Source organism: Diorhabda sublineata, chromosome 4 (genome assembly GCF_026230105.1).
Source record: "Diorhabda sublineata isolate icDioSubl1.1 chromosome 4, icDioSubl1.1, whole genome shotgun sequence".
Classification (NCBI taxonomy): domain Eukaryota; kingdom Metazoa; phylum Arthropoda; class Insecta; order Coleoptera; family Chrysomelidae; genus Diorhabda; species Diorhabda sublineata.
Window position 1 is genome coordinate 8,635,645 of NC_079477.1, and position 14,563 is coordinate 8,650,207.

The 14,563-nt window shown below is 32.8% G+C and overlaps 1 protein-coding gene across 3 annotated transcripts in view; it reads left to right on the forward strand.

Annotated features, from left to right (window-relative positions):
• The window catches only part of LOC130443173 (glutamate receptor ionotropic, NMDA 2B), a 232,517-nt gene that overhangs the window by 205,252 nt on the left and 12,702 nt on the right, over positions 1-14,563 (forward strand). For all 3 annotated transcript variants that reach the window (XM_056777675.1, XM_056777674.1, XM_056777676.1), the window contains exons 10-12: positions 1,513-1,725; positions 10,720-10,936; positions 13,315-13,651. In XM_056777675.1, the coding sequence (XP_056633653.1) occupies positions 1,513-1,725; positions 10,720-10,936; positions 13,315-13,651 (767 nt within the window). The remainder of the gene's footprint in view (positions 1-1,512; positions 1,726-10,719; positions 10,937-13,314; positions 13,652-14,563) is intronic.

The window sequence follows — 14,563 nt, forward strand, 5'->3', positions numbered from 1 at the left end:
TTAACAAAATTCCTCAGTTTTAACGTTTTTTACTGCTGGTTCCTGGCCTACTACCCAAAATATATATGATGGTTGTACAAACGTCCTTGAACGATAAAAATCAGGGAAGATTTGATTGTTACTCACTAGAAACTGAATTTAAATTCAAGAACGGCACTACATTTGAGTTGAAGCAAAAAGTAGCAGCATTTTTGACAATCAAGAAGATAAAGCAAGCTACAGTTTATATTATTGTTCTTTGTAATAAGTTTGTTGTTATCAAATAAAATTCAATAAATGTAAATAAAATAAATTTATTACTATAATAAAGTATACGTTTTTTTCAAAATAATGATGCAATTAATGCAACAAATTAACTTGAAAAACACCCCCTTATCATTCATATTATTTTCCAAAAACGTAGATATGAATAAAATAGTGTAGCGAATATATATTTAATGAATTGTTGTTATGTTTTCGCTACATTTTATCTTCTATTCCTATTGTTTCGATTACCGATCCACGAAACGAAACTATAAAATACAAGATGAATCGGTTAAATTTATATTTCCTATTTCTTCAAGAAATTGTTTAGAACTTTTGTCGACGTTACAGATTGCTGATGCGATCGGTACAATTGCGCTTAGAATTGAAGCATAAATCTTCTAGCTGAAAGAATAAAAGTTTTGAGAAAATCGGTGAGCTTCTTCGTATTAACGGTTGTAAATCAAAATGTGAAATGAATATTATTAGACATTTAGTTTATTAAATGAAAGATTGGTAATAAAACTAAAGGTTTTTTTACAGTTTTTGATATTGAACCCATTCGGTTCTGCACCCAAGAAATAAATAAATAACTTAAAAAAAATCATTTCAGATCATATCACATTTTGTTGGCAGACATGGATTTTTCACCACGATAATGCATCGCCACATCGGTCAAACACAACACTGGAGTCATTGCTCAGCCAATGTATTCGCCAGTTTTGGTTCGCTGTGACTTTTTCTTATTTTTCAAACTCAAAAGTCCTCTAAATGTAAAATTGGATTGAGCGTTGGTATTGGCTCGAAATGAGCCTGTTTTGAAATATTCTAAAATATTTTTCCTGATGAGTCCCAGTTAAATTTTATCACATGAATTATGAAGGTGCATTTTGAAAACGTGCTGATCGAAATCGATGTTTGAGATGAGATACCTCACCGATTCAAAATCTTGCTTCTGATAACAAAACTTCGTATATGACACGTTACTTCATTGAATAAAATTAACCCGTCGATAATTAATGTAGCTCAATACATAGCTTTGCCATATATTGGTGATCGAATATTTATTTTCTTTGTAGACAATATGCAAATAAACTAATAAATGTTTTGTATCCGTTCATAAAATACAAAATTACGTTCAGCAAAAAGATAATACGACATGTTTCAACTTTTATACAGGATAATAATTCTATAACAATTGAACATATTTAATAAAATTCAATGAGAATAGTTTTATATTCATCATATGTATATTGTGGTATTTCATAGGTGGATTTTAGCGTTCCCTTTATGGAAACCGGCATTGCAATCATCGTCGCTAAACGTACTGGAATTATTTCGCCCACGGCATTCCTGGAGCCGTTTGACACAGCGTCCTGGATGTTGGTTGGAATCGTTGCCATACAAGCAGCGACGTTTACAATATTTCTCTTTGAGTGGTTGTCGCCAAGCGGTTTCAACATGAAAATTTCCTTTAACCAGGTAATTTGTTAGTATTCATAAAGTTCGTGGGACTTAATACGACTGACTTGAACATATAACAAAAATAATTTGTATTTTCAAAAACTATTGTTACCATACGAGTATATACACTTATTCAAAGTTAAAGATATTGCCGAATCATCTCTCTTTACTAAAATCGATCTATTCAAAATTATTCTTCGCTATTTGATATAATTAGAGAAAAAATTCATGTTTCATTTGAGGGCCGCTTTTTGGAAATATTTTTATTTCAATTTTTGGATTTGTGATAAGCAGGCTGAATTCAGAATTGTTTCTTTTCATTTGTATAAAAATATTATATATATTACAAATATAACGGGTGTACAGAATTTTCAAAGAGAGGATATTTCTTTGAACTGGAAGGAACATTCCAAGATTCTGCCTTATAGCATCGCAATGGAAGTTCATTCTATCGATCATACTGACTTTCAAGATATCCCAAAAAAATGAATCCATTGTATTCAATCCAGGGGAACGGGATGGTCATGCAAATGGACCTCCTCTACCAATCCACCCATTTGGAAAAATGTTATTAAGATGATTTTTTTATCATTTACGAAGTGAAATGATAAATGAAATTAGAGAAATATTCAGGTTATTATCAAAAAAATATGGACTTACTAAATTATTACCCACTTTTTCTGTCCACATATTAACACAAAATCGATGTTGATTCTCTATTTGAATTGTACCGTAACGATTTTCATCTGCCCATAAATGTAAATTATGGGAATTAATAAAGCCGTCTTGTGTTAAACCAGCTTCATCAATAAACAGTACTTTTCCAACGAATGTATTATCAACCTCATGTAAGTATTTCCAAAGAATAATTAGAATGTATGATAATTTTCTTCAGAACGTCTCTTTCCTTGGCGTATACAACAATCTAAAAATCTATATATCTCCTAAACCATAAATTTTATCGAGTTAAGTAAAAAGTAACTTTCTGTTGAAAAATCCATTGAAAAATTCATTTTTGCCATCTTTAAATTGTACAGATTGTCCCTGTAAAAGTTACGGATTGTTAACCAATAGGCATTAACCGCCCCTGGCCTCCAGACAGTAGTGTAGAATTATTTATTCCGTCTAACACACTATAGTACATTCATAATGTTCGAATGTATAATTTAGAACATATACTGAAATATAAGTTCTGATTTCGCAACTTTGAAGGCATTTAACTCAGAAACGAGGGATCGTATGAGAAATTTTTTATATCACATTATTATTTTCAAGTTATCTACTCACTTTCTAATTTTTTGTATCAAGTTTCGGAACACCCTGTATAAGCTTAAGAGAAATACGATCACATTTTTTTGTTCTAGTTTCTAAAGTAGAATTTTTATCACTACACTATAGTATATAAAGTGTCTGTTCAATATATTTATTTGAAAATAAATTTGTATTTAAGGTTACTTTTATGAACTAATAGCTGACTCGACAGACATTGTCATATCTTAACGATGAATATTGAATTCGAGTTGGTCTAGGAATCGATCAGTAAATTAGTTTAAAAGTTATTCTAAAAAAACCACATTTAACAAAAATTTTGTTGGGTGCGAATCGGTCAGTTTCAACTTTCACGCACATATCCACGGTATATTGGTGGAAGAAACGCTGACATTTGACTGTCCTCATTTTCGCGCACCATCAGTCTGAATCAATAGTAATTCACTGAACTAACTTTTTTTTTGTTAGTTTCGGTACCTGTAACTGGATTTATTATCTCCAATTAAAAATAATATCCATTTTCACCTTGCCAAAATAAGATAGGATATTGTAGCGCATCATATGATCGATGTGTTTAGAACACACGCTGCAGTTGATTGCTACGCCGATGTAAAACAATATCTCGGTTTTCATTTCACCCTCGACGACAATAGCGACTTCGTCAATTGTTGGCACATTAAAACGTCTCGCGTGTTCTCCTGCTGGCGTCTTATCAGCTTTGATGACAATTTTGTGATTATCAGACGGCATGCGGTCCAAAGCGGTCGTGAATAATGTAACCAATTCGTTATGTTGATTAAAAAACGTTAGGAGCTGTTCCACACCTTTTCACCGAATTATTGTGTGCACAATGCTGATCGACTTGTTTTGCTGAATCGCCCATAAAATAAATTTGCAAGAATTTGTTGTCACTATTCCACGTTCGTAATAAGAAACCTATTAAATGATATATTTGACCATGAATCTTGAAAGTTCGGAAATAATGTTCTTGAATAACTTTTGTTACACCAAATGATGTTAGTTGAAAACAATTATTGTATTGCTGAATATGAGGCAAAAACGTTCAGAATCTGGCCCATATCCAGAAAACAATGCATTTAATGGTTCTCGTGGCGGTACCAATGGCGTCTCAACACAATCCATGATTTTTATTTTTAAATTTTTAAACTAAATATTTTAAACTTAATTCGTCCAATAGCAACGATTTGCTGTGAAGTGTACTCGATTTCTACGTTATAATTGATTGCATCTTGATAGGGGTTCAACGCAACATTTCTGTGTTGTTGATTCCGTTCGAATTCATTCCGCGCTTCGCGGTGCTCGTCAGTTTGACTTGTTTTGACTCGCAACATTGCGAGTTCTGCGACTTAAGTTTGTACGTCTAATTGCTGGCATTTTCAAAAACAAGAATTAAACTGTATATTAAAGAAAACTATTCTATTCTTCTTTATAACTGAGTATATCTCTTGTTATGTTAGTAACGTTCATGTCAGTCTATCCAAACTTACAAAAAATCCATATTAAATTGAACTTTTACCTGTTTCTTCTTCTATGTCAAACGTCATAATGTTACATTAAAAAAGTTCATATTGTTCAAATCGCTAAGATTAGACTAGAAGTTAGTATTATTAACAGAGTATTCTCAAATTTTCTAATTTTCCGCGCCATTTTTTAAATTGTTTCTTTCATAAGAACCTGACTATAACCAACACCCCAACAAAAAAATATTGAAATTGGTCTACCCGTTCACGCGTGGTGGTGTGACCAAGGAAAATTGGGATTCATTATATATATATATATATATATATATATATATATATATATATATATATATATATATATATATATATATATATATATATATTCATTATTGACTGTTAAACTTGGTACAAAATAAATGATTTTAATAATAATTAATTCACCCAAATGAAATATTAATGCCATTTGAACGTGCCCGTATATAAATTACAAATCAATCATTTCAACCAAGTAATTCAATTCAACCACGAGATCGATTATCTAACGTGTTGTGAATTGAATCATGCTGATTAATTTCTGATTCAAGTATAACTAATATTTCCTAATCGGAATAACACCATTTCCAGTCCATATATTCTGGAAAATATTCCTTTGCGTAAGTAGATTGCTTAATTTGAAGCTGGGAAATTTCTATAAGTAATCCAGACAATTTTACAATAAAAGGATATCAATAATAACTGTATACAAAGTTCTTTTAATATTTAAAATAACAATGAGTTTTTCTTCTTCATCATCGATGCTGTGTACCTGTTTCGGAATATTTTTATATATTTTATATTAGTAAGTAATAACCGAAGCTGATATGAAGTAATGATAAATGTATTAATTAAACAAAAAATCACAAGATGAAAATTTAAAAAAAGGCTAATAACATAAAATAGAATTCAATTAGAGTAGGTGTTCAAAATTTCCTACGTTTTCACGAATACATAAGTCTGTCCTCTCTGAAGAATCCATTAATCTTCTAAACGGTTGGTAGTCAGTTATAAGATCATTTAAGTGACATTGAATTATGTCTTTCAATTCTTGAGATGAATTTACCTCTGTAGCATAAACTTTGTTTTAAAATACGACCAAACTGTGTAATCCAAGGGGTTAAAATCGCATGACCGAGAAGGCCATCGGAGCTTCTGCACCTCTACCATCCATCGATTCAGCAAATAGTAACTCAACCCATTAAGACACCTTCTAACAATGTGCTGTAGAGTTCAATCGTGCATAAATAATAGAGATCTTCCCTCGTTCTACGTTAAATCTTCTAATATCTCCAATAAGTGATTGTTAAAAAAATTGTTATTTTTCTCATACTAGACCTCAGTGCTCAGTGTCCATACTTATTTAACATTCAAAAACAAGAACCTATACCGATTAGACTGGATTTTTGTGAAACTACAAGAAACGAAAGTCCTCAGTCCTAATTTTTTTAAATGTATCCAGTATATCGATGGGGTCTCATATACGCGACAAAAAATTCTCACTTCACATAATTCACATTCACTAATGAATAATTAATAACTTTATCAATACTTTATACCAGCATGAATTTCTTCATAATTTTTAAATCAATATATTCTGAAAACAGTACACAGTATCGCGTTTTATCAAGAGTACCTTTTTGGTGTAAAATTAAATGTTGTTTGAGTTCACTTGAAATTTTGCTTAATAAATCTTTTATTGAAAAAGTTCAATACTACTTGGTACGAACCCCTATGAGAAACTTCAAAGCCCTTTATCTTAAATACGGATGGCGGTACAAAAATTTTTTACTGAGCAAACCCCAAATATTTTTCAGTTTTCTATTTATGCTAGAGACCGGATCACATTTTTTTGAAACACTTTGTATGATTTGTAATGATCGCAGTCGTAAAATAGTGCATAATGTATTCAACGGTTGTATAATCAGTTGGTATTACGCAGGGCACAGTGAAAAACAAGGCCAAATAATAAATTGAGGTGCACTATTTATCTTAGTCTTAGACGCTGACACCAAAAGGTCAAGGCAAGCTTGGGTTTCGACGGTGGAAAAATAGTAAAATCATATGAAATACCGGTTTTCGATGAAACAACATTAAATGGACGAAATCTTCATTAGCGACAAGTCTCAACAAGCTTTACAAAAAGTTTCAGCTTGCTGCTTTCATCCATTTTATTGAAGTAGATTTCGAACGACCATTTAGTCAAGTTGTTTTAAATAGAATGGAGATTGTTTACAGTAAATTGTGTCCAGCATTCTCACCAATTTAAAATTGATCCAAGTTTTTACGTTTGGGACGAAATCAGTAGAAGATGACCAGCGTGTCAATAAAGTGATCGGCGTCTAAAAACAAAAGAAGTTGCAACACAGACCGGCATTTCTAAAACAAATGTTCTAAAAATCCTAAATGAGCATTTAAATATGACAAAAGTTAGTGCGAGGTGGGTGCCTTGAATTCGCAGCAGAAGCAGACGCGAATCGAATGTTCTTCTTCTTCTATCTTGTCTATGGGCAATTCTGCCTGTTTCTTTCTTTTGTTGTGCTTTTAAGTTATACTATCGCTCCATCTTTTCCGGGGTCAACCGACACTTCTACTTATTCTACTGATATGGTTGTTCCATTCTTTTTTCTATTTAATAACCACTCGTTAATCGTCTCCCCATTACATGTTGTTCTAATTTAGTCGCTACTTACTCGATCTCTCAGTGTGTTCCCCGTGATTCTCCTCAGTATTCTCATTTCAGCTGTTTCCAGTATTCTTTGTGTTTTGGACGTGTCCTGTCGCTTTTCTGCTGTGTATTTCATTATTGGTCTTATAACAACTTTGTAAATTCTAGTCTTAGTTTCCGTTCGAATATGTTTGTTTCTCCATATTGTATTATTGAGGCATCCTGCTGCTCTAATGGCTCTACCGTCAATTTCTATCTTACATCCAATCGGTTCTTTGCTAATGACCAGTGTTTTTGTTTTCTTGGGATGAAATTACCATGTTTAGCTTCTTTGCTACTATGTTAAACTTGTGGACCAATCTTTGTAGGTCGTCTTCACTTTCTGCTATAAGGAGCAGAGCAGAGAGTTTTTATTTCTCTATTTCCCATCTTATAACCATTCCTCTTTTTCACGGCCCCTATTATTTCATCCATTATGAGATTAAAAAGGAGAGAGCTTAAGGAATCTTCCTGTCTTATACCCGTGCCTATGATTATTGCTTCTGTAGTTGTCCCTCTATTCTAGCCTGTATTTTGTTGTCCTTATATATGTCTTCGATTGTTTTGATGATGTCTAACGGTATTTATCTCTTGTATAAGGTGAACCACGTCTTTTAATCTAACTGTCAAAGATCTTTGTCAAGTCAATTAAGCAAATGAACGCCGGTCGATTATATTCTAGAGCTTTGTGATTTGTCTAGTTACAAATACTGCGTCTGTACATGATATCCCATCTCTAAAACCTTGTTGTTCTTCCTCAAAAGATATTCTCTGATTTATTAGTTGGATTGAAATTTTGTTTTTTTTAGAGTAGTGTTTAGAAGATTGATACCTCTATAGTTTTCCGGTTCTTTTCTATCACCTTTTTTAAACAGTGGAATTAGTATACTTGCTTCCATTCTTCAGATACTTTTTTTGTTTTAATATTTTGTTAATGAACAATGCCAACTGCTTTGCCAAAATTTTTTAAAAGTTCATTTGCTATTCCATCACTGCCTGTAGCCTTTCGGTATTTTAGTTTTCTCTGAGCTTCCTCCACTTCCTTTGTACTTATTCTGGTTTATTCATCAGTTGTGATGTCTGGTATTTCCAGTTCTTCTGTTGTGAGTTGGTTTTGTGAGTACAATCTTTTTAGGTAGTCTCTCCAGGCTTTTATTCCTATATGTTTTACTTCTGCTATTTCTTTCATTTCTTGCCTCTGTCCTCTTATAAATCTCCACATTTCCTTTTGCAATCCGTAGAAGTCATGATCTTATTTTTAATCATTTTTAATCATTCTGACGAGTCTATGCGTCTCCTTGCGAATCCTCTTATAGTTCTCATATGAGGGTGGTCATAGAATGTCGTGAGCGATTTTTAGAGATTTACCGCGAGGACCAAGAAAGGGTAATCCTATCAATTGTAAGGGATGATGAAACTATGATTTTTTATTATGATCCGACATTCAAAAGATATTTCAAGGAGTAGTATCGGAGAGAAGTGCCCGTGCACGAGAATCACCAGAAAAGTGAGGGCTTCAATGTTTTAGAACTGCGACAATGAAATTAAATAGGCGGTGTACGAGCATTTTGACTGTAAAGATGCATTCTATTTATAGGGACATAGAAACTTAAGTCAGACGTTCTGAAAAATATATGAAAATAAAGAGAAAATACATTGAGAAATAATCACCTTTTTTTATTAATGTCTTTCCTTTCTATGTTAGGCTAGGTACATCCATTCGTCTCACACTTATCATAAAAACTTTGATAATTAGAATATGGATTCATATTAGATGCTTTGCTCATTTTCAAATAAAAGAGCAAGTCGATTTATTCTCATGACAATCTGAACTAGCAATAGATCTAATTATTATTAATCATAGTGAACATAACATTCACGATGATATCATGACGACTCATGATAATGAACTTTAGGAATCAAATTTATGGTGGTTGTACATGGTAATTGTGAGACCAATCTTCATATATGGGGCAGTGGTTGGGGCACTAGAACTAATCTGAATACCACGAGGACAATCTCTCAACGGTACAAAGACTGGCTTGCTTATGTACAACTGGGGCCATGAAATCTTGCCCAACAGCTACTCTAGAAGTGATCCACCTTTCCACATAGTTCTGGAAAGCGTGGCAGAGAAAACAACACGAGAGTGTTGCGAGACGGTATCATCAAAGAAAACCCGTTCCTAAATAATGACCCGAACCTTTCTGTGGTATTAGCTACAGAACAATGGAAAAAGCAACTGTAAAATAAGGTAGATAGAAGCAAAACCAATTATTGGGACAACCTACAAAGGTTGAGATAGGCAAAGACTTTTCTGGAAAACTATAACCAGATTAAATCTGCTGAATGTATCAACCTAAGTAAGAACAATCTAGGAATAATAACAGGAGTTCTATCGAGGCACTGTCTTTTCAACAAACACCCGAAAATTCTAGAAGTAAAGACTGATAAAAAGGAAGTTACAAAAAAATCGCTCAATTCTCATGCTACAGACTTTTTCTATTTTAAAGCTGTAATTATATACTACTACTATGAATTTTTCTCGATTAATGCAAAGTTTTCTCATTATTTGGCTCTATCAGGGCACTATCGCCTCAACAAACAACTGAAGACGCTAGATCTAGCAGAAAATGCGGCGTGCAAATTTTGTTGCACAGAGGACGAAACTCCGTATGTAGTATGAAACACTTAGGAACTGCAGAGCATTACACCTGGAAGCGTATGAAATAGAATACGAAGGCAATTAAAGCCATCCCACATTCTAGACTTTTTAAAAGGAGTTTGATAGATGGATTAGCTATAAACAGTATCGCAGCAGCAAAGGGGGATATATTAGATCCTTTGGGTCGCAGTATATATGAGACCCCAAATCCATACATACATAGTCCATGTTGACATTATTTCGAAGAAATCATATCCCATTAATTAATTGCAGGATTGTCCTCAAACAAGTCGTGATTTAAGTCTCTCAATTGAATTAATTACTAATGTATGTCAGTCATAATGTCGAAATTGGTGATAATAGTAATACTGTTGTTATAATAAAATAGAGATGACACAACATTACAGCATGAATCAAAGGTAAATACTAGATAAACAGATTATTTTGATGATCAAAAATATAAAAGTTCATTTGTACAGAGATATAATAAATTTTTAAAATCAAAATTATAGTAGTTGTAATTTATTATAAAATTAATAAAAGATTCAGAGAGTCGTTAGTTGATGGTATTCCATTGATTTTTCTTTAAATGTGAATTGTTATATTGGTAAGTATAATTTAATCTTGGGCTTAAACGTTTCACAATTTCCGTTTCATTTGAATAGAAATAAAATAGTGAAAATAGTATGTAGAAATATATATATACACAATAGGATTACTATTTTTTTACGTATGTATGACTTTGTCTCTAAGGACAGAGCTTTGAATTGTGAACCAAATAAAAATATTTCTGAAGGTGTTTGTGTTTACTTACAGATCAACTATTTTCCATCATTTCAAATATATACCTGTTGCAGAGTCCCTCGGCATCACATCGCTTCTCTCTCTTCAGAACTTACTGGTTAGTTTGGGCCGTTTTGTTTCAAGCTGCCGTGCATGTCGACTCGCCTCGGGGATTCACCGCCAGATTTATGACTAATGTTTGGGCGATGTTCGCCGTTGTGTTCCTCGCAATATACACTGCCAATCTTGCCGCCTTCATGATAACCAGAGAGGAATATTATGATTTTACAGGTGAGCAAACAAAAATTCAACTAAAATATGGTATTAAATACAGGGGCAAAAAATAAAATGTTTTCATATTCTTCAAATCTTGAGTTTTCAAGTTTGACCTATAAAATTTCAAATCTTTCAAAAGAAGCCCATGAAAGCTTCATTTACTTATGGTTCTTTATCACTAACATCCAAATTGAAGGTATGTTTGAAATGAGCTTGTTTTTCAATATTCTCCATTGTGATCCACTTGATTATTCAAAGGTAGCTTTATTTTAAGACATGCAAAAAATGCATCTGTCTTTAGTATGCATTAACTCTTTTATCTCTCTTAATAGCTAGTTTCTTTGTTAATTCTTCTCTGCTTCATTAATACGCTTCATACAATTATCGGCATGTGAAGCTGAATATTTCGCTAATAATCCAGTTGACATTTCCGAATTCGATTGACTCCATTAGAATTGCCAAAACTTAATATTTTAATTTAGAAAAATGATTAGAATTATTGAATCAGTCGCTTAAATAATGAATAACAGTTGTTGAAATATCTAGAAAAATGGTATGATCACGAAATCCCTCTTAAAATTGGAACAAGTCTAACAATCAAGTGATGAAACTAATTTTTATGCAGCCCTTCTGTAAACTCTGGAGCCCAGAAACTTCTGCCGTATAATATGGCAACCTTGCTCTATCCAACTATTTTTATTCCAGCTACGACACAGTTCTCCAGAAAGATTCTAGGGCTACCACAGCCGCTCTATTCACCAGATCTATTGCCTAACAACTTCTTTCTCATCCCCAAAATGTTGGCAGAAGGAGCACATTTCAAATATACTAAGGACATTCAAGCAACTGTGACAGTGGTGTTTCCAGAGGCTCCAGTCAAAGACTTCCAGAATTGTTACACCTAGAAATATCTGTCGGTGTACTAATGCGGAAGGGAATTACTTAGGAATAGATCATGTTGTCATCTAACATTTTATAATAAATAATTTTCAAAGCAGCAGTCTGATCACATAATTGTCAAACATTTTATTAAGCTTCTAATTCTTATATTTGTTATTGATTTGGGTGTACAGAAGTAGCTCAATCTGTATATCACAGCCTGTAATAAAGATCTTTTATGATACTGGAATTGATGATTTGGAAACAAAAGTTAAGCTATGAGATTTTATTATCCTATCTTCTCTATCATTTGGAGCGGAAATCTGGAGACTACAGTACACAAAATTGATTGAGCGTATTTCAGTGAATTCCTTTGAGTTTTATTTGTGTATTAGGAAAAGAGTGCGGAAAATGAATCATTTTTGTCCGACGGCTGTTATACTACTCTTCTAAAATAACTTTATCAAGTATATTTGTGACTAAAGATAAATTAAAAACTTTTGAAAGAAGTTGAATTTCTGGATTGCCTTTGTGGGAAAAGACAACAATGGATGTTTTGTATTTGTGTATAACTTTCTACAAAAAAACTCGTTGGAATTACCAAATCCCCAAATCAAATCAAAATCATTATCACTGAATATTTGGTAAATCTCGTGAAATCTTTCCACGCCTCATATTTGATATAGAATTCCACAAAACAAAAGATATTTGATTGGTGTTCTGTTATCTTCAGCTTAGGAACCCCTGCAATAGACTATTGCTTGAGTGAGCTTCACTTCCTCCACCGATATTCTAATGTGTTATTTATTTGTTCAGGTTCTTTAAGTTTTTCTTGCTCCACTTGTAGCTCATCAAAGCATTTGACTAATTTTTTCAATGAAATAGGGGATATTATATTTATTTTTCTATTTTCAAAATATGAATTACACTTTTCGATGCATTTGAATCAATTTTCGAAGCACTTTATCCACTCTGAGTAGTCGTTTTGAACGTGAAAACAGCTTCTATCAGTATTGAAACTTATTACTAAGCATAAGAAGTCATTAGGTGTCAAATTATGGGCATAGTGAATCACCTATTAACTCGACTCCAAGCAAATGCACCATAAATCATTCTCATCGATGAATGGTGCATTTCTTTCTTCAATCTTTCATATGTATGGCATATGAATAAACATTGTAGTTTGTAATCTAAATTTCAATATTAACATATTACTTTAACATATAACAATCACCTTCTCGCAACATTATAGAATGAAGAGAAGGAAATAGGGAGAAAAATAATAATTAATTAATTTTTTGCTTAAAGTAATACTTTCAACAGTTGACTATAAAATGGTTTGTTCATTATTTTCAATGTTTCGTAGAGAAGACATTAACAAAATCATAAAATAAAACATAATGACGAATTTTTTGTAATGTTTACTCAGAAAAAGTCTTGTTTCAATTGTTGGTCATTTAAAATATGTAATCATAAATTGAAGTCTATTCATACTGTAATATCTATAATATCAGGTATCGACGACAACCGCTTGAAGAGACCTACCTCTCACAAACCAATGATAAAGTTTGGTACCATTCCCTGGTCACATTCGGATTCTACCATATCAAAATACTTCAAAGAAATGCATGCATACATCCAGCCTTATCAGAGATCGAATGTTATTCAGGGAGTTGCCGATGTACTTACTAGCGAAGTAGATGCTTTTATATATGACGGCACTGTTCTGGATTATTTGGCGGCGCAAGACGAAGACTGTAGATTGTTAACTGTTGGATCGTGGTACGCTATGACTGGTTATGGATTAGCCTTTCCTAGGAATTCTAAATATTTGAAAATGTTCAACAAAAGGTAAGAATTTCTCTCGTTATATATAATGAATCGATTTTAGGAAATATTGAATTTGCTCTGAAGATTTTTTACTTATTATTCTGGTTGTGACAGAGCTGAATGAAGTAAATATATTCAGAATTTCCCTCATATTTCTCAGTTGAAAGCATGGTTGTACAAAAAATACTATTAAGATGTTAAAAGGTTTTTGTAGAAAACTATGTATTAATCGTTGGTCACTGTTTAGAAAAACACCTTGGCCATCCATCCAAGAACATTTTCAGCGCATTGAAAAAATAGATATAGCGGGTGTTTGGTTCTCTCATAATCTGACCGAAGAAAATAAAACCAACTGATCCATCACTTACAACATATTGCTTCAACGTTTTTTTATAGTTCAATTAATTAAAAATCGTCCATATGACTTGTTTGAGGTACTAAGCCTTGAAGAACACTTTTAAATTGGACACCAAGACGCACAGAAATGCAACCAATTCAAGCAGGCGTCCCCCAAAGTGTGTTAGTACCTACCCTTTATTTGTTATATACAGTTGATACGCCTAATATACGTTTAACCACGCTTAGCAACGTGTGCCGATGATACCACCATATTATTATCACACGTAGATCCAACTAGAGCATATCACAACTTAAAGACTGCACTGGACAGAATACAAAATTGGCAAAAAATATGGAGAATGAAAACAAATGAGAGTAAATCAGTTCATGTAACCTTCACAGAACAGAAATCTTGTATGGCCTACAATTGGCAGAAGATCCCAGTTATCTATATCAAACAAAGTGTTTTTAAACAAAGTAATGCTTAAGCCCTTTTGGACATACAGTATCCAGTCATGGAATAATACAAGGAACTCAAATATAGCCATTTTGAAACGATATCAGAGTGAAATGCTTCGAATCATTATGAACGCC